The sequence below is a fragment of the Pocillopora verrucosa genome, chromosome 1 (genome assembly GCF_036669915.1).
Source record: "Pocillopora verrucosa isolate sample1 chromosome 1, ASM3666991v2, whole genome shotgun sequence".
Classification (NCBI taxonomy): domain Eukaryota; kingdom Metazoa; phylum Cnidaria; class Anthozoa; order Scleractinia; family Pocilloporidae; genus Pocillopora; species Pocillopora verrucosa.
Genome location: NC_089312.1, coordinates 11928383 through 11948566, shown reverse-complemented (window position 1 = coordinate 11948566; position 20184 = coordinate 11928383). Strand labels below are relative to the sequence as shown.

Below are 20184 nucleotides of genomic sequence, written 5' to 3'. Positions count from 1 at the left end.
CACGTTATGATACAAAACCGATTAACTTTAATTCATAACGAACCTTCACATAATTACAAATAAGCAACCCGAAGTTTCTCTCTATGGAAAACACCACAAAAATTCCCAATTTACGAATTGTCTGGAGCCACACCTGGATAGAACATTAGCGCCGGACTTTTTTGGCTCTTAAAGACTGAAAAAAACCGTTATCCTTAAGGACTGAGCCAAACCCTTCAAGATGATGTAGATGGAGAGATCTTCGACATGGAAATTAGTGAAAGGAAAGCCTTCTTTAAACCAGCAAACGAAATCTCCAAACACAGACTAAGTTAAAAATTGAAGTTTAATTACTTTAGATGGTTCAACTCATAAACAACTTACAACGTATAAATTTTCAAAGGTTTCAGTATCTCATCATTCCACCTCCCGATATTAGATGTATGAAAAATGCAAATATCTGCAACTCAAAAAATCAATAAAATTATATGATCAACTTAAAAGTTCTTGCTAAACATTGCACATGAGTGGCCATGGTAGGGAAGAAGAGTGTATGGAGAATATATATTTTCGAACCTTTTTGAATAAGGAATTAGATTCTCATCTAGAAGATTTCTTCAGTGGCTAATGAATTTGGCCTTGATCTGCTGTAAAATTTTTCTAATTTCGAGTGCTCGGAGTTTTTTTCTGGTAAAGCACTGGTTCCTCAGGCACTTATATGGCATCCCATATAATGGTCGTGTTTATTAATCATCATTTATTGGAGTAGTAACTAGAACTTGTTTCACCAGGGTTGTAATCAAGTTGTTGTCTTCTCTTACTTCGGCCTCATAAGACTCATACGATTTGAAGGAAAGCCTCGTGACCTCTTTTTCGACCAAACAATATTATAATCAGACGGTGGCATTTTTAAGACGAAATCATGCATAATTAATTCACAAAACGAGTTTTAGAAGTCTTCTTGTAAAGGAAATACCAACCATAAAGCTGGAACTTCCAGCAGGCGACCACCTCTCACTTTTAATGAGTTGTAGTCGGGTTATGTCACTAATTAAGTTGAAATGTGATTGACTTCTTATAAAACTCTTTATTGGAAGTAAGGTAATGGCATCTTACACATCAACTCACGTGAATAACCGCCAATTAAGACTGATTTTGGCCGTGGAGATATTAATAATGACACTTTCAAAGGCCAATGAGGAGGAATGAAGACAAGATAAGAAAGTTTAATGCATTCCGTTATTATATAATTATTTGGATCGAAATCTTACTTGCACATGAGATTCTCATTTGTCCAAAATTATTTTTTACTCCATTACAAATAATTCATATGCCATCGGTATGGTAATAAGTCGAATAACATGTGGCAGAGGAACGCACGTCCGGCAAAGCTAATAATGTCAATAATCAGGGCCTGCTCTCAGGCAAATCCACCATGTCTATTAAAGGGGTATTCAAACTCTTGTGACTCTTTGCTTACTCTGTGTATTAAGACGTTGTCAAATTAAAGTCTAAGCAGTCGAAGTCACACCAGACAGGTCTGCCCGAAAAACAAACAAACTGACAAACGAGATCAAACAAAAAATAGCGGGGTAAGAACCGTTTTGTCGATCGTTATTGCCAACAAACCATTGAGATTCTAGCCGGCGAGAGGACTTTGAGTGGTTTGTGTGTCAAAACCCCTGCGAAACTCGAGCTTTCACGTCGCTCGCCGGCTCAAAACGCGTGGGTGTCTCCCGTGTCATAGCATCAAAGAGAGTGTGCTCGTAAGCTGAGAAACCATCGAGTTTTTTTAAGATTAAAATCTTGAGGTCAATTTGAGAAACAAACCAAAATGCAAAATGATTTCAAGCTTTTTAAGAACTTAAGATCGAGACTAATCTTTCGAGTTGCGAGTTGACAGTTGTTTTTTCAAACATGATGAATAGAGGAGTTTTAAAGGTGTGACAGTGACAACATGGTGTAATTTGAGTCTTTAAAAGGACAAATCCAATACTGTTTTAATTCTTTTGTGTATGATAGCATTAACTTCACTACTTTTTTTCTGTACCGAAACCTAGGCCGAGAAAAGAGTCATCACGCGAAAAACGCGCGTGGAAGGTTATAGATGTATCATTAACTATTGTGACGTCAGACCAATTTACTTAGATGAGTGCATCATTTAGAAAGACACTTTGGCGGAAATATTGACATGGATTGGACTAAAAAACCATTCAGCTCTGAAGACCAATAACTAATGTCAGGCAATGAAGCTGTTGGCGCATTAAAATGAGAGCAGGTGCAAGTCATCGACAAAAGAAAATTCGTTATGGCGAGCGACAAACCGTTGAGCAATGAACTTGTTGAGAAATATCTGGATGATCATCAAGATTTTGCTAAGAGCTACTTTGAGCGAAAGGCAACTTCCTCTATGGTCGATCACTGGATGAGCAGTAGATCGCACAGACCTGGCTCACGGGCTATGCAAGTGAACCATCTTCAGAGAGACAGCATCAAACCTCAGCTAATTCTCAAAACAGATGGCGAATTCGAGAATGACAAGCTGAACTCAATATTTAGATCGGCTCGCGATGAACGGAAACGTTCTTCACCTCGACGTAAATCCAACCTCGGAGATTTGGATGAAAGAGAATTGTTTATGGAACTGATAAGAGACATCGCAAACGAGTTAGACATAAATATGCTGAGCCACAAAATCCTTGTTAACGTTAGTATATTGACAAACGCTGATCGCTGCTCGCTTTTTCTTGTACGAGGTTCGCGTGGAAATAAAGTTCTAGTATCTAAGCTTTTCGACGTGACATCTGAATCCACGGTCGATGAGTCATTACGATTGGAGAAGGACGAAATTTGCGTTCCCTTAGGAGTTGGTATTGCGGGACATACGGCTGCTACGGGCGAAACTATCAACATTAATGACGCATATTCGGTAAGTTCACGAAAGCTTTATTTTTTTAAAATTGTTTTAATCGCAAAAAATTTGGTGGAGAAATAGAATATTGAAATAAAACGATTGCTTGTTTCCCCCCATGGTTCACCAGGGAAACACTTTTACAACAACTTGTACTTGTTATCAATTTCTAGAAGAGCTCTGACTAACTTTTATGGAAATACTGTTTTTCGAATGAGTAAACAAAGCTAGTTAAAATCAACAAACGCCACTTCTTGCACTGCTGTGACGAAAAGTATACTTATTGTTTCAGAAACAGTTTTTGAAGTAATGAAATTTGATACGTAAATGTTCCTACACAGCGATACTGTTGATGAAACCATACATTCGTAAAACTCCAGCTATAGTGAGCATTTTGCTTTGGAGCAGTACTACTTATATACCTATCAGATGTCGCAGAGAAAAAACAGATTTATTCATTGTTATTATCCTTTTAGGCTGCTCTCCCAAGCAGCATCGTGAGAGATAATTTCAGAATAACCAGTGGTGTCTAACGGCACACAATTGGCACAATGAGGCGCTAAAGTCTTAATTAAAACTCTTTGTTGGATGTGAGGTGATAACACCCCCAAGAGTTAGACTTGGTCTTACACATCAACTCACGTGAATAACCGCCAATTAAGACTGATTTTGGCCGTGATGATATTACTTAAGACACTTTCAAAGGTCAATGAGGAGGAATGAAGACAAGATAAGAAAGTTTAATTCATTCCGTTATTGTATAATTATGTGGATCGAAATCTTACTTGCACATGAGATTCTCATTTGTTCAAATTATTTTTTACTCCATTACAAATATTTCATATGTCATTGGTATGATAATAGTGATCCCCTAATAAAGTCTTTATTTTAAATAATTTACATAAATGATTTATTCGCTGTAGAAACTATTGTTCTATCACCGTTACCGCATCATACCGCCTAAGAGAAAAATGATAAACTTTTATCAAATTCCTAAATAGCCTTCCCCAAAAATTTCCTACCGATTGGTTCACGGTCTCGCCCATTCACGGTGTTGACTTGCAACGATCGCTAACGAGAACAAACGATTATTTTTCCCATACACATACACATACACATTTCGACTTATTCATTTTGTCGGCAATTAACTCTAGTCTGTCAGAATATTCACCGCAACTGATCCCGACATCGACAAGGCGCAAGTGGCAGTGAAAACTCCCTTCATACATTCATCACAACTAAATAGGCAGAGAAGGCCACACCCGGTGGAACAAGGAAATGTAACATAATGATGTTCAAAATATTTGATTCTTATAATTAATCTCCGCACTGGCTGACAAATCTCACTTTTTGTTTCGTATGAACCTATTAGCTGTGACACTTGTTTCTATCTCGCTCTGATCGTTTTGCTTAACCTTCGCATTATTTTAAAGGATTCTAAACCATGTCGATAATTCTAGTAACTAATAAAATACTGTAATTCCAGTTTAAGGAAATTCATTTGTCTCTTAATGGGAGCTGATAAGTAGGATTAACTTATCTCTCAGACCTTTCACGAGAACTCTTCATAGATAAATACCGTATAAAGAATGTGAAACCTGTTATTTGAACCAACGTTAAATGATTTGTACACGAAATCGCCGCTTTCATTCGTTAAGTAAGAGAGTTTGATGTGTTCTTGAAGAAAAAACCTTTTCTTGGTATGGCACCATCCCAAGAAAATGCGTTTGTATGCATTTTGCTTTTGAATAAGAGACTGATCCCGGTTACTGCTCTTGTTACGAAAACCAAAGCAGTAAGAGGTAATTTTTTTTTTCATTACAAGGATGACGAAAAGTTAGATTTCCGAGAAGACGCCGTTACTATATATCCATGAATATTGCACAGTACTGCTCAGTCGTGGAAAAGGTTATTTAAGTTACCTTGCAACTACCTCAAAATGAACACCTAGACTATTTCTTATTCGAGACAAGGATGCTGTCAGTTTTTAAGGTGAATTTTTTGTAGCACTCACACACAAGTAGTTTCTTGTAGATTCTCGCGCGCGCAATGTAAAGCTTGTCTATTAAGTCAAAACACTATTGATGTGACATCTCTAGCGAAAACGTTCGATCAAAGGCATTGACCTTTTTCGAACGTCCACCAGTGTAAATGTCTGCATAATGTGCCCTCTGAGTAAACAGTCACATATCGGAGAGACAAAGAGGAGACCATGGCCAAACGATGGCTCTGGCCAACACACGAGGGACAAAAGAAGCAGGGAAGAAGATACCTCATAGCGGCCATTTTTAAGTCTAATCTTCTCGTCGTTCCTTCGAGAACATGGTGGTTTACAGAATTTTTTCACAAAGCAACAGCACAATTGGCAGTACTTCTTTGTGCTCCACACCGTGGCTCTCCTTGGGATCAACAAACGCTTCTCATTTAATTTTTTTAAGTTTCCTCTTTACTGGCAAACTTATCTACTTCAATTCGACATAATAGCTAAAGCTTGAAACGTCTCGTCTACCTCAATTAACTTTTTTTTTTTTTTTTTTACAATTAATTAATGCAATTTGTTTTTTAGGATCCTCGATTTAACTCAGAAGTCGACAAGACCACTGGTTACCGAACACAGTGTATTCTATGTATGCCGATCAAAAGTCATGATGGCGAGGTAAAAAAACATTTGGTTATTTTTTCCATCCTTTAATCTAATGACCAGACTTGATGGAGATCAATTGAACAACATCAAGAAAAAAGAAAAAAAAAGGGAAACAGAGGGAAGCCACATCGACAATATGAGAGGGTCTCCAATAAGTTTTTCGGGATCCGGGATTGGGTTTATTTAAAGGCCGGGATCTGGGAATTTAAAGTAAGAAGGGAGCGAGATGCGGGATTGCTATTATGAATGGAACACGGGAATCGGCGATTCTGAGGGGCAGGATTCGGGAAATAATCACTTAAACGAACCGAGAACCGGGATGTCCGTTGACGAAAATTTATGGAGAAATTGATCTTCTCAGTCATGAAAAGCACCAGGCGCAGAGGCTCTCTAGCTCTCTAAGTTGCCAATTTATCAAAAATCCTAAATAGCCCACAGGGTTACGTGGTATCTAAGACTACTGTGTCAATTGAAATACTTAACGGCCTTGAAAAACCTCTAGCAAGTCTAAGAATTATACCGATATGACCTGTTGAGTAACATGACACTAGATGTGAAGAATAGTTACTCGGTTGTGCGTCACAAAGATAAACTATTCACGGTGTTAGATTACCCAAGAAACCTTGGAAATGTAGCCAAAGAAGGCTCAATGAGGACAACCCATTGAGCGGCGTACTATTTTACAAATCCAAATTCTTGGTATCCTGTACCCGAACGTGCCAGGATCCTCTCGGCCATACCATCCATTTCAACCATTATCACCTGTGCTGATGGCACCACAGAGCGTACAGAAGATTAGGGACTGGGCGTAAACATTTGTTGCAGCAGTGCGTCAGCTCTCTGTCAGACAGGAAACAACGATGGCTCTGACTTCGAGGAGCAGCAAGAAAACAGCAGGAAACAAGGCGAAGAGGAAGATGGAATATTGGAGTACGATTCCTCGAGTGATGATAATGACATTCCACCTTTGGAACGAGAGGCTGATTTTTACCTCGGAAGAGGTTTCTACTTCGAAAGAAGTATTCGCTTCAACAGCAGAATTGTGTTCAGTTAATTTTTCTTTATCTCCTTTGTTATGGAACTAAGGGATTACCGTGACCTTTTGTATTTTATGCACTTGTAGAAATTGTTATTCGTTTCTTTGATACTGACTGCCTGTACCTTTACGTTTGTCCGTGATCGAAGTTTGATGAAAGGAAGTCGTTACCGTGACTAGCGTACGTTATTCCTGCAAGACGTTGCAAACTTCTAATATGAACGATATCATCATTTTGGTGAAAATTGTTACAGAGAAAACAGAAAACAAGAAAACAAGAGGAAACACTTATACCTGATAGTGACCATAGACTTCAACGGATCAATGCTGGTTAAGAAAATCATCACTGACTGGAAAGGTCCTTCTAGGTTTAGGAAATGGGCTAAGACAAAATTGTATGATCGGGATCGTGATTGGCCGGTATCAACCATCGGGATTACGGAATTGAGAGAAAATTTTAGTCGGGATCGCGATATTGAAGAATCATATTGGGGACCCTTATATGAATAAGAGTTCTTTACTCAAAATAAATCCGGATTACCATCAAAAAATGAAGACGATGAAAACAGGCCCATGGCGAAAAATGCTGAAAACGCCTTTTTCTTTCGAGTGCATTTCTCCTCAATTCATCGCCAACCTCATCTTTTTTTTTATTCATTACAATACAGGTAATCGGAGTAGCGCAGATCATAAACAAGAAGTCAGGTAAACACCAGTTTACTCAAAAGGACGAAGAGGTAAGTCTTTGAGCCGCGAAAAATGGTTAGTAATACAGTAATATATCAACATAGCGGATGAATTAGCGCTGTTCTTTTCAAAAATTGAAAATATCTTTCTTTGTCGCTTTCTGATAATTTTTCGAGGTTTTCTTGTTTGACAGCACCACTTCATGGTGTCCCACTTGCACCCATAGCACGTTGTAAATCCGCAATTATCACTATAAGACTTAAACACAAACTGAACATTCTTTTTTCGCTCAATTTTAGGTTTTCAAGAATTATCTAACTTTTTGTGGAATTGGGATTACAAATGCTCAGCTTTTCGAAATTTCCGTACAGGAGTACAACAGAAATCAGGTATTGCGAAGGAACAGGTGCCGTTCAGGATAGATCAGATGTGTAGTAAAGTTGACAGCTATGTGAGCTGATGTACGTAAGTTTACTGAAGGTGTGAAAAGTTGGAATTGTTCGGATTTGGTGTTTTGCTGGGAGGGGACATGTTGGGTGCTTACAATACCGTCTTATGAGAGGCCTTGGATTGTTTTCAATCAGGTGGATGGTTTGTTTTCTTCTCAGCGTAGAGTGGAATTGTCCGGTGAAAAGCGTGTGTATTCACCTTTATACCGTTGACGTTGAGATTGTAAATAGAGTAATGAAGAAAAGTAATAACAACTGGCTAACTCTACGGGGCCATTACAGAGCTCTTCAGAGCTCGTATGGTGCTTAAGTGCTTAGGGCGAAATCCGTGATGTTTGTTCTTTGCTATCGCAAAAAAATCAACAACTTTCCTTTAAACCTTTTTGGTGGACTAAAATTAGTCATTTTTTTTTTAAAGCCCTGAATTGACAGATATTGCCGATTTTCACTCACATTACTTTAATTGCACAATACTGTTATATAACCAAATTGTGATCTGGGTTTGCCATGTGGTGTACCGACTGAATTGTAGATCCTTCTTCAACTTGCACGTGGAATATTTGAAGAGCAGAGTAACCTAGATACATGTGTCCATAACATTATGGTTGAGGTACAACAATTACTTGATGTTGAAAGATGTATGGTTTTCCTCAGGGACGAGTCTTGCGAAACTGTAAGTGAATATGAGGCAGATATTATTTCCTCTTGTTTGTTTTATGTAAAAGTTAATCTTGTTTTGCTTACTTTACCTCGTTACTGAGGGTGAAAAGCACCATCACAGAAGATAAATAGTCAGTCAGGTAATTAGTGGATGCCAGATATGAAAAATCTCTTCTCACTGATAGAGTAACCTCAGGACTAGATGGGGATTCAGTTGTACTATGCTACTGGAGACAGCAAGTGAGTTAGGAATATCCCAAGCTCACACATTAACACAAAAACAAATGAACCTTATTTCAGTGATATTCTAAATCAACCTTGGTTATACTTCCATGAAATATCATTTTTGATTTGAAAAGTATTTATTCAAATATTTTTGTCTGCTATTCTGTGGAACCAGTTTTAAGAGGGCACCACTTTTGGTAGAGGTTCTATGGTGACCTCATGTTCAGTGTTATCTGTCTTATATGGCAAAATTTGTCTTTTTTGTCTTATGTAGCAGAAAGTCTGAGTCCTCCCTCTCCTGAGTTTATTTTGCACTGTATTGCTCTACCACTGATTCATATGTGCATGTGTCCTGCACACAGTCAGGATGAGTAATGTTGTTTACATGAGTAATGTTGATTACATGAGTAATGTTGATTAGATTAAGATATGTCATAAATTTAAAGCTCAGTCATCTATTTAATGCAGATTTTACATGTTTTGATATAGGCAAAAGACAAAAATTTAAGCCTGTGTCTTCATTAGGGACATGATGACAAATTTTGAGCACAATGACATGTACATTATTCTCTCAACATTTGTGATCCTGAAGATCAATAACATTGTTTGTGTAAAGTAATTGATTGTAAAACTATTTACCTGTTTAATAGCAAGCGACCATATTTTCCAAGGCCTTTGATCTTCACCCAGGAGCTGTTGATGATACAGGACCAAAGTAAGTTCAGTGAAGCTTTTATGTTGTTATTTTCTTTCAATTTTATTTTTTAGACTGAATAGTTTTAAATGAAATGGTAGGATACTGAATTACACATCGCTATGAGTTTGCTGGTTTTCCTTTACTAAATAAGGCATAGAAATAGACATGTTTCCTTGACATGCTAATTGTCATGTCTGAAAACCAAACATAAGATAACTTGGTTCAGATCTATATTTTCTCAAAAACAGTTCTTTCTGATCCTTGGGAAATGTCTCACAAATGAAAGTAGTGCACTCTCTCAGAGCTTATCTCTTTCTTGCAATATAGGTTAAAGTGACAGGGTATATGAAGCTTTTGTCTTCAAAGTTGCTCCCCCCCCCCACCATCTGTAGAATGTCATTATCGCAAAAAGTTTGCCCCATTTAACAGAACAAGTTAGCCATCAGAATTTTTAACTTGTTTCCTTAAGCAAAAGAGGTTTCTTTGGAAAATAAAGATTGTCATATGTGGACTACTTCTTAAGCACTGGAAAGTCATTACTTCTTGAATGTGAACTTGTCACACATTGATTTGTGCTCACTTCAGATCTGTTATTTGATTATTGTGGTAAGTTGTAACAATCTGTTTACTTTCCAGAAAGGACTGGCTTGCTATATGTTTGTGGGTATTTTTTTCAGTTGTCATCTTTTCATTAACCACGTTAGCAGTATTACCCTACATGTACATTGCATAAAGCATAACACAGTTATTCACAGTTATATATTACACCATGAAACTGATTGGAAAATCCACACAAAATTCTGTATGTTAGCCTTTGTTTTGATCATCAAATTCATTGTATGTGAATATCTGAAAGAAAGTTAAGACACCCTTGACATGCCATACCACAGCATGTGTGCTTATGTATTTACTTAATTTCAGTGTCAAGGATCACTTATACCAATGGTGTTTGGTTTTTATTGCAGGACAAGTAAAACTCATTGGTCAATGAACACTGGTATTGCTTCATTGGTGGGAAGTTCTGGCAAGGTATTGACCTCCTTTTAACAAGTATGGAGTTGACAAGAAGTAAAGATTTTAGCATCATTGTAATTAAGTGATATCATAATTCTGTGTAAAACACAATATACAAAATGTGTTTTTCTCAACTTCAAGAACTTGAATTCAAGCAAATTGTATCATAGTGAGTTGTTACTTGCACTATTGGAATTGCAAAAAAATAATGAAATTAACAATTACTAAATCATGTTGTTAGGCTTTGAATATTCCTGATGCCTATGCTGACAGTCGGTTTAATCCAGAGGTATGTATAATAAATTGTAATGACCCTAGTCACTCAATAACTGCTGCTTTCATCTTCTCTCTTTTGAATGCCTGGTTGTCTACAATTGCCTAGCCTTGTTTGCGTATATTTTTCTTCCTTCATTCCATTCTTTCACTCTTTCTTTTTTCCTCTCTCTCTCTCCTCTCTTTCTTTATTTAATTATTTATTTACTAGTTATTAATTCAAGAGTCATTTTTGCACACATTTTTGTACAGTATTTGGGAAATTTCAATTCAGTTAGGGCTGGTTTATGATAATCATTAATAGTAAATCTAAACATGCTAAAATGTTTGCATTCAACTTTAAGCCTACCACCAAATTAAAAATTGTCATACAATTGACACAATCTGTTCTCTGATTCAACCAAAATTTACATATTATAAATAATTGTTTTGCGTCAAATAAAAACAAGATTAAATTTTTTTTCTAAAAAAGGGATGTGTTTCTTTGTTGTTGTCATTGTTTTTAAAAATTATATACTATTTGTTTTTGGTAATGCTGCCTTTGATTTCTTTCATAGGGAGATATTGAAAGTGGATTCAAGACAAAGTCTATTCTTTGTATGCCAATTTTTGACAGACAGCAGAAAATTGTAGGCAAGTACATGTATTTGGTGTTAAATTAAGCCACTTCAGTTTGAGGAACTGCTGGAATTTAGTACATCTTTCCTTACACAAGATCAATCACACATTTTCTCAGATTTCCCTTAAATCTGGAGGTCAAAGAATGGTGATCTGGAAACTACCCACAATACCTTCTGGGGTTGTCGTATGCACTTCTGCACTTTTTTTTCCCCATCAGACTTTATCAAAACAGCTGTAGTGTTCTTTTTATTCCCATCTTATCTCAAATTTTGTCCCAAGTTAATAAAAAACAATAATTTTTAATTCATCATGATCTAGCTTATAATAATATTTTCATGAATACGTGGTCAGTCATTATGATTGATTTGGTTCGTATTTCTTGTTAAGGGAGACATAGTACTAATTCCACTGAACCATTATTATTTATGTAGGTGTTGCACAGTTGCTCAATAAGAACAGTGGTAAACCTTTTACTGAAGGTGATGAGAAGCTTTTTGAGGTAAAAAGAGTTTTTTTTAACTGACAATATTCTGAAGAGGTCAATTCCTTTAATTTTAGTGTCATGTTACATTTAATTGAGTAATCTTTACCTTCCAACAGGCATTTGCAATCTTCTGTGGCCTTGGAATTCACAATGCCTTGATGTATGAGCAGGCTTGTAAGCTGCTTGCTAAGCAGTCTGTTGCTATGGAGGTACAGTATATAGTTGTCATCATCTTAAACCTTTTTTCAACCTTCTTTAAATTAAAGGTTGGAACAGCTTGTGAAGTCAGGGTCTCTGGTTAAAATTTGCAATTACATGCATATGCAGCTGAAGTATTAAATGGAAATTCTTTAAGATCTAAATTTACAATATAGGGTATATCTTTTCCTGTACACTTGAAAAATGCATGAAGGACTGATAAAAGTAAACATTGCCCTATCTCTATCTTGAAAACTATACGAAAGCCTTTGTGGAGCCTTGCAGCCTTAATTTTTAAACATTCATTTTTCCAGGTGTTGTCATACCATGCTTCAGCTCAGCAATCAGAAGTTAATAAAATAATGGTAACTACACAATTTGTTTTAAAAAAAAACACTTCTTACAATTCTGTTGTTGTTTTTTTTACATGGAAGAATTAATTTTACTCTCTTAAGTTACAGTATCTCCTTTCTGACATACACTGTATATGCACAATGTATATATGGCACCAGGATGGAATGGAAGAATTTTTTATTATACTTCTCTTATGTTAGTTCTGTTATCAATAACTTTGCAAAATGACTCAAATGAATGTGAAAAAATTGATGTGGATATGTGTAGTGACTGTTGAAGGAGGAGTTTATTTGATCAGTACCTATCAAGTTTCTAATATTGTTCAAGGCAAAAATCTGTTGTGTTTTTCTGGTCTCCAATGCTACTGAAAGATTTTGATTCTTTTTCAGAGTCAGGAAATTCCTTCTGCTAATGATTTCAAGCTGTACACTTTTGACTTCAGTGACTTTGAATTGACAGATGATGACACTATCCTTGCATCAATACAATTAATGCAGGAGCTTGATTTCATGAATGCTGTGCACACAAAGCAACTGGTAACTTTTGTTGTAAACAATTCATATAATTATATATATATATTATATGTGTGTGTGCATGTGTGTGTGTAATATATAAATGAATGAGGGGATAGGGTCTACCTTGGCATAAAGTGCTCAATGCTGTGGTAGCAGAGCTAAGTACACATAAGTTAAAGAATTAAAGAGGACCAATTGATTCTCTATGACTCTGAGTTTCGTGCCTAAGTGCTCGTCAGACAGCTAGTGCATACATACATGTACATACAGTACATACAGTACATACATACATGCATATATATGCATACATATATGTATGTGTACAAGTTGCCTTTGATAATATTCAGATGTTAATTTGTGCCTAATAAGAAATACATTATTATTAAATAATTATTATAATAAATTGTTACTGTCTGGTGTGGAATTTGGATCATATTTTATATTATGATTGTATTAAATGTTAAGTCAGTTAATGAATGTATTCCAATATGAGGAATCAAAGCTGACTTGATCTCTCTATTCTGTACTGTCTCAGACACTCTGTAGATGGTTACTGAGTGTAAAGAAAAACTATCGACCTGTCATTTATCACAACTGGAGACACGCCTTTAATGTGGCACAGAGCATGTTTACAATGATTACAGTGAGTTGATAGTTGTTTACTGCAACTTCTAAGGAAGTTTGGTCTTCAACCTTTGTTATGAGGGTGTGATCCATCCATTGGTGCTATTGTCAGATTTTCCCCTTGAAGGATTGGATAGAATATGATAGAGATGACTGCAGTATAAGCTATGGGTAAATTAGAGGTGTGAAGTTTGTTCTTATACAATGTAGAGAATAAATTTAAGTATTGGAAGTGAGAATTATTTCTGATATTTAAGGCTTCCATGGAATTGGAATAGAGACATGAGTTAGAATGAGCATTTGGCTTAATTTCTTAGAGGTCTTTCAATTTAAAAGTTTACAGAACTCATTTGGTTATCCTCATCAACAAAGCTGATATAAACATGCATGACTTCATAATTATTATTATTAATTTTTTGTTCAACAGACTGGTAACATGAGAAGGTTTTTCACTGATTTGGAGGTGTTTGCTTTGGTCATTGCATGTTATTGTCATGATCTTGATCATCGTGGTACCAATAATGCATTTCAAACAAAGTAAGTGAACAGAGATGTATGTGAAAGCATGGAAGGAAGAAAACCCTTACCATAGTATACAAAAATAAGGAGCATACCTATATACTTCGCTAGAGACAGCATGGTGGAGTGGCTAAGGCACTGTAATTGCAATCTGTTTGGTTCTGGTCTCATGTATGCAAGTATGCAAAGTTGCTCTAGTAGGAACATTTTTTAAATCAGGTAATGCACTCTAAATGTATATTACAGTACACTGTGTATTTGCTGATTAAACCAGAAAAGACGTCTGAAGCAATAATAAAGACGAAAAGCAATAATTGTTCTTGGAGTTTTTAACTCGTGATGCGCGATAGCGTAGCAACGAGTTGATATGGGCACTTTGGGATATGCAAATTGGAGTGGACTCTTCGTTATTAGTCGTAATTAGTCGGCTCCGAACTCGAGATCTATCCTTCCGAAGAAGTCCGAAGTCCAAGCGCCATTGTGATTGCATCGATCGTTGCGATGTTTGTTGCTTCACCCCAGGTAGGTGAGGTAACCCGCCTAGCCGTGGTCGAAAAATAAAACACGTTTACATACAATCTTACGACCCCGGGGTGCTGAGGTGAGGTTTCCTGAGGTTGTTGCTACGCTTGCAATTAGGGAGTTTGAGCATGGGCGTCTAAAGCTCACATCTCGAGAAAGACTAAAGATTAATTCTTGGACACGTATGTATTTATTCATGAAAGCGTCACGCGTTGTGTTACGCGGTGTTAGGTTACGCGAGGAACCATTGACTTAATACATTATACGAAATAGTTTGAAACATGGTCGATTTACAACGCTAAATATTCCGAATGTGAACATTTTATACTCCTTGTGTGTCCTTTGTGGTTTCTGGTGGTTTCTGCCATGAGACGGCTGGGAAATGTAAAAAGTTTAAAAACATACGTGTTTCGCTTTGGAGCTTTTTGCCATGAACGAGACCCCGAGTAGGCGGGTTACCCCACCTTGAGACGTCTACATGGCGAATTGTCACCGGGCAACCCGCCAAGACGGGTCAGCCCTCTTATCATGTGAACATGATCAAGAAAAAAATAAGAAAGTATATGGACAGGCGGGTTACCTCACCTACCTGGGGTTCCCAACTCCATGTGTAAGGGCCTGTTTACATATGTGTCCGAGAATTACATACTCAATTTCTTTACTTGCAATGGTTCTAATTTCTATCTTCTTTTGTAACACCTTAGTTTATTGTTGATAAAATAAGTTTGCCACCGTAAAGAGTTTCCAAGCTGACGTTTCAAGCGTCAGCTCTTCGTCATTCGCTTTGACTACGGGCTAACGCTCGAAACGTCAGCTTTGAAAATTCATGGTGGCCTATTTACGTTATCAACTCAGTTGATAAAACCAAATTACCTTGTTGTACTCTCCCACCAATGCAGCACCACAGTTTCTTTATAAACTTAACCCCTATATACTGGTTGCTTACGAGATTGCCCGTTTAGAGAGAGTTGATTGTTTTCTATAAGTTATCATGTCATTTCCATGATAGGACAGAATCTCCACTGGCCCAGTTGTACGGCACTTCCACCATGGAACACCATCATTTTGATCACTGCATTATGATCTTAAATTCAGAGGTAAGTGCACTGTTTCTGTGGCTGAAAAGGTTTGTGAGAGCTGGTATTCAGCAGTATGGAGATTAACTGCAGTGAAGTCAATATTTGAGGAATTTGTAATGGTTATCATCATCATCATCATCATCATCATCATCATCATTATTATGATTATTGTCATTGTTATTATTCTTATTATCATCATTATGATGGATTGTCAACTCCTAAGCCAATATGTGTTTACTGTGACCCTTAAGGCAGCCGACTTCCGTTCAACTGCCGGCCGACGCTTTGATAGGATATAATTGTTTATCATAACAATGCGTCATTTTAGATCACACTTTTTCACTGCTTTAAGGTAGTTTATTTAATCGTTTTGAAGGGAAACAATATATTCGAGGAGTTGTCACCAGATGATTATCGAGCAACAATCAAGATTTTGGAGCACGCCATCTTGTCCACAGACCTTGCGCTGTATTTCCAGTAAGTAAACTTTATTAAGCTACGTTTGTTTCATCGTTTTCATCATCTTAGGGCTGGACATGAAATGCTGTCGAGCAGCATGATGTATACTTCACAATTAATTTGTTTTGGTTGTTAACTGACCATCTGTTTTGGGTGATTTGTTGTAAACATAAAGATAAAGAATAGTACTCAATTTGCAAAACAACTCAATCTACTTCGACGGACTCTGTAAAAGCTGCAATGAATCCCTGGTTCGGCCAATGGTTATCACACAAAATAATTAATGGCTTTGTTTGAGATGGGAACTGTCACAGGAACGTGCTACACCATTTCTGGTTCTAAGTCGAGTTACATCTATTGTGATATTACTGGTTGCCATGAGTTAGATGAAATCTCGAAATTCGGTTTACCCACGAACTCTAGTGTAGCCCTGTTTCTTTCACTCGTCGGAATCTACAACGGTTTGCTGAGCATGTCACAAGTACTGATTTAAAGTCGGATATCTTGCAGGAAGAGAGGCAATTTTGAGCAGATTGTACATTCAGACTCGACTGACTGGACTACACAATCCAACCTTGAAATTTTAAGAGCAATGATGATGACAGCTTGTGATGTGGCAGCCATCACTAAGCCGTGGAACGTCCAACAGCAGGTCTGAATTATCCTTCTAAGATGTGTTCAATGAGAGAGACAAAGGCAGAGGTTCACACCGTACTTATGTTTGTCGCATAGGATCGAAAAAGCGTGTTGGTTGTTTCACCAACAGTTTCATTACTCTCTGCCTTTTTTTCGCGAGTCTTGCTGTGATACGTGGGCTCTCGAGAAAAAATAACTGTTAGAGCTGGCTTGAGACTTTTCTTTCGCGCGGGATCCACACCAAAACATGGTTCGAGAGTAGCCGCTGACCTGATCCTCGAATTCGAATACAATTCTGGGTTTTAAAATGGGTCGCCTTTGAATAGAATTTGTGAAGGCTTTTTAAAATCGTAAATCTTTAAACAGGTAGCTGAGCTAGTTGCAAGCGAGTTTTTCGAACAAGGTGACCTGGAGAGATTACAACTCAATTCTGAACCTATTGTAAGTATCATGTAACCTATTAATTTGTAAGGAAGATGCGATCTTCACGATGTGAACCGTCGATCTGTCTGTAGATGACCATCACAAAATTATGCTTTGAGGTGTAAACCGTAAATCTGTCTGTAGATTACCATCACAAAATTATGCTTTCAGGTGTGAACGGTAGATCTATTTTTATATGACCATCACAAAATTATGCTTTGAAGTGTCGTACAATTCAATTAAATTGTATGGCAAGGTAGTCCTGAGGTAAAGCGTTTTGATTGGTTCTCATTTGGTCGGACCCTTTCCACGGAGACGGACATGAGGCGTGTATTTCGTTCGCAAAAGCCGGGAAATTCAAAGCAAGTTTTTTCCGAGTGCCGTATAATGAACTACTTACAAACCTCGTTTGCTCGAGTCGCATAAGGGAATATTGGCCCTCGGTATTTTTTGGACGGACCTCTCTACGCTCGCTCCGTACTGCCTCGACTTCAAGTCAATAATCCTCAGTACGGCTCTCACGCTCGTTTAGTAAGAACTTAATATTTCTTGAATCAGGTATTTTCTCCGCAGACAAGTGATCTATTTTATCATTTTTAAAGTTAAATAAAATTGTTTTCTGTGGCCCTTTGAGGTTCTGAACTAGGTATGAAATTTATTTTCTCAGCAATCATATGAACCACATTCTGTACAGTTTCATATAAAATTACTTACCTACATTTATGGTGTCGTTATAGCCAATGATGGATAGGAAAAAGAAAGATGAGCTCCCAAAGATGCAAGTTGGTTTTATCGACTTCATCTGTATGCCGGTGTATCAGGTAGGGTTCACTGGTTTTTTTTGTAAAGGGTAAACTGTTAAGTTGATCTGCCTTGAACTTAACTTAATGTCGTGATGTCATCTGGCCTAGCTTTATAATGCGCTCTTTTCCCGCAGTTATTTTATGACTTGGAACCTTGTCTGAAACCTCTTTATGATGGATGTGTTAACAACAAAAACAACTGGCTGGCCTTGGCGGATAAGAACACTCAGGAAGGTTGGAACCCTATCAATACTATTGTCATTTGTTGGAGTGCTTGGCTAGTAGACGATAGACGGGGGGGGGGGGGGGGGACGGGGGCTAAATGTTGGCTTTTTTGATTGCTTACTCCATCCTGCAGCTGTCTAGTTTGCCTACTACTTCGTCATCGTCTATTTGCACATAATTCTTCACTGGATGTCGTGACAGAAAAAGCGTCTTGTGGAGCGCAATATACCTCATGCTCGAGCAAACACACACGATTTTGAAGTGAAGAAGTTGATTTTGACATATTCACAGTCATTTATTCATCACTTAAAGGATGTATATGGAACCAATATAACGTCTAGCTCTCTGTTGGCTTGTTTGCTCAGTTGGTAGAGCACTGCACCGGTATCACAAAAGTCATTGGTTCGAATCCTGCACAGGCCTGAATTATTTTCAGGCCTTATTTTCACTACTGCTCAAGTAGCGTTCATTACTGCGAAGATCGCGTTCATATTCACGTTTTTATCCGCATTTCACATATATGATTTTGATATATTCACTGTCATTTATTCATCACTTAACGGGTTTTTATGGAACCAACATAACAACCAGCTCCTAGTTGGCTTGTTAGCTCAGTTGGTAGAGAATTGCATTGGTATCGCAGAGGTCATGGGTTCAAATCCTGCACGGTCCTGAATTTTTTCAGGCCTTATTTTTACTACTGCTCAAGTAGCGTTCATTACTGCGAAGATCGCGTTCATATTCACGTTTTTATCCGCATTTCACATAGCTCAGTTGGTAGAGCATTGCATTGGTATCGCAGATGTCATGGGGTCAAATCCTGCACAGTCCTGAATTTTTTTCAGGGCTTATTTTCACTACTGCTTAAGTAGTGTTCATTACTGCAAAGATCGTTTCATATTCAATACGTGTGAAGGTGTTATTGTACCCAAGCGAAGCCCCGATCAGTCTCTGATTGGCGTGATAATAACACATTTTATCGAAAAAATCGTAAGGAATATCATAGAGAATACTACTTTGTTGATAATAATCTTTAATCAGAATGCCAACCTTCGTTGTATGGAGGATTGGTGACTAAACCATTAATCAAAATAGTTAGAGAATAAGTTCATTCTATTTTGGCCACGCACTCCTATGATCTGATGGATCTTTTGTGTCTATATGTCAATGGACCTGTTACCAAGGGCTCACAAGCTGTGTACCTCAGACCCTTTTTACAGAGTATGGATGTTTTTCAGACAAGTAAAAATGTTCCAGTGATTTAGCCTCCATCTCCCAATGTAATCATTGCACCGTATGATCACTGTTACTCTTCGGGTCGAAGCATTACTGTGCTATTTGTTGTCAATAGCATTCCTGCTACTTCAGTTATGCATACTCTTTTATTACTGGAGGTAACTAGAATTGTATTGTAGATAGATTACAAATTTTCTTTCTTCATTTTTTAGCAATGATGGACTCAAAGGAAGACAACAGCGATGCAAATAACAATAACAAGGACTTAGCTGCCGAGAAAAACGATAAACTAATAACACCAGAACGTAAGGTTTCTCAAACAAAAGATTCAACTAGTGAGGGAAAAGTAAGAAACAAAGACAAGAAATCGAAAACATGTAGTATCTTGTAAGATAGTTGTTTCCATGGCACTAATTGAAATTTTAATTATTTACATAGTGCTCGTTTGCTTTGTCTCATTTAAGAGGCTACGAGTACTTTATATTCATGGAACATAATTTTTGGGTCTACTCCCAATCCCTTAAATGTTTAAGACTTAAATTTCTAAATTGTTGGCTTTTTCACTTCGTTTGCCAGTGCAATTTATTTAAGTAACGTAACTACTACAAATTTATTTATGAAGACTTGATTGTTTCTCCTGTTAATAAGAATGTGATACTAAGCATTATGGACTTACTCTGTACAAAGAAATAACAATATGACGCAACTACAATAAAGTTTTACTCAATTTTACAGAACGTTTTTTCTCTCTTTTTATATTTCTTGTCCATCTTTTTCATATTTTGTTTTGTTTATTGACTGGCATTAAGAATAACTGAATGAACTCACTATGAGTATTAATTTCTAACAATTGATTGACATTTTCAGATAAAATCAGTGAAATCAAGTTGACTGTAACACGATAGCAATTA

General features: G+C 37.1%; 1 protein-coding gene and 1 long non-coding RNA gene across 3 annotated transcripts; one reads left to right on the top strand and one right to left on the bottom strand.

Annotated features, from left to right (window-relative positions):
* The first annotated feature begins 2148 nt into the window (after positions 1–2148).
* On the top strand, positions 2149–20004 carry LOC131772577 (cGMP-specific 3',5'-cyclic phosphodiesterase). Its single transcript, XM_059088512.2, has 22 exons — positions 2149–2908; positions 5457–5546; positions 7239–7307; positions 7557–7646; positions 8239–8379; positions 9242–9306; positions 10254–10317; positions 10544–10591; positions 11133–11208; positions 11628–11695; positions 11797–11889; positions 12193–12243; positions 12622–12768; positions 13283–13390; positions 13799–13908; positions 15422–15509; positions 15868–15968; positions 16461–16602; positions 16953–17027; positions 17747–17830; positions 17947–18046; positions 19486–20004. Exons 1-22 carry the CDS (start codon positions 2288–2290, stop codon positions 19662–19664), a joined length of 2610 nt encoding a protein of 869 aa, XP_058944495.1. The 5' UTR covers positions 2149–2287; the 3' UTR covers positions 19665–20004.
* LOC131772578 (uncharacterized) lies at positions 7847–14554 on the bottom strand. 2 transcript variants are annotated; one of them, XR_009339263.2, is made up of 4 exons: positions 14467–14554; positions 11787–11881; positions 9231–9284; positions 7847–8377 (listed from the first exon to the last, which is right to left on the bottom strand). It is a non-coding gene; the product is annotated as an uncharacterized lncRNA (long non-coding RNA). The 2 variants fall into 2 exon arrangements; XR_010718907.1 differs by lacking the exon at positions 11787–11881.
* Positions 20005–20184: the final 180 nt, after the last annotated feature.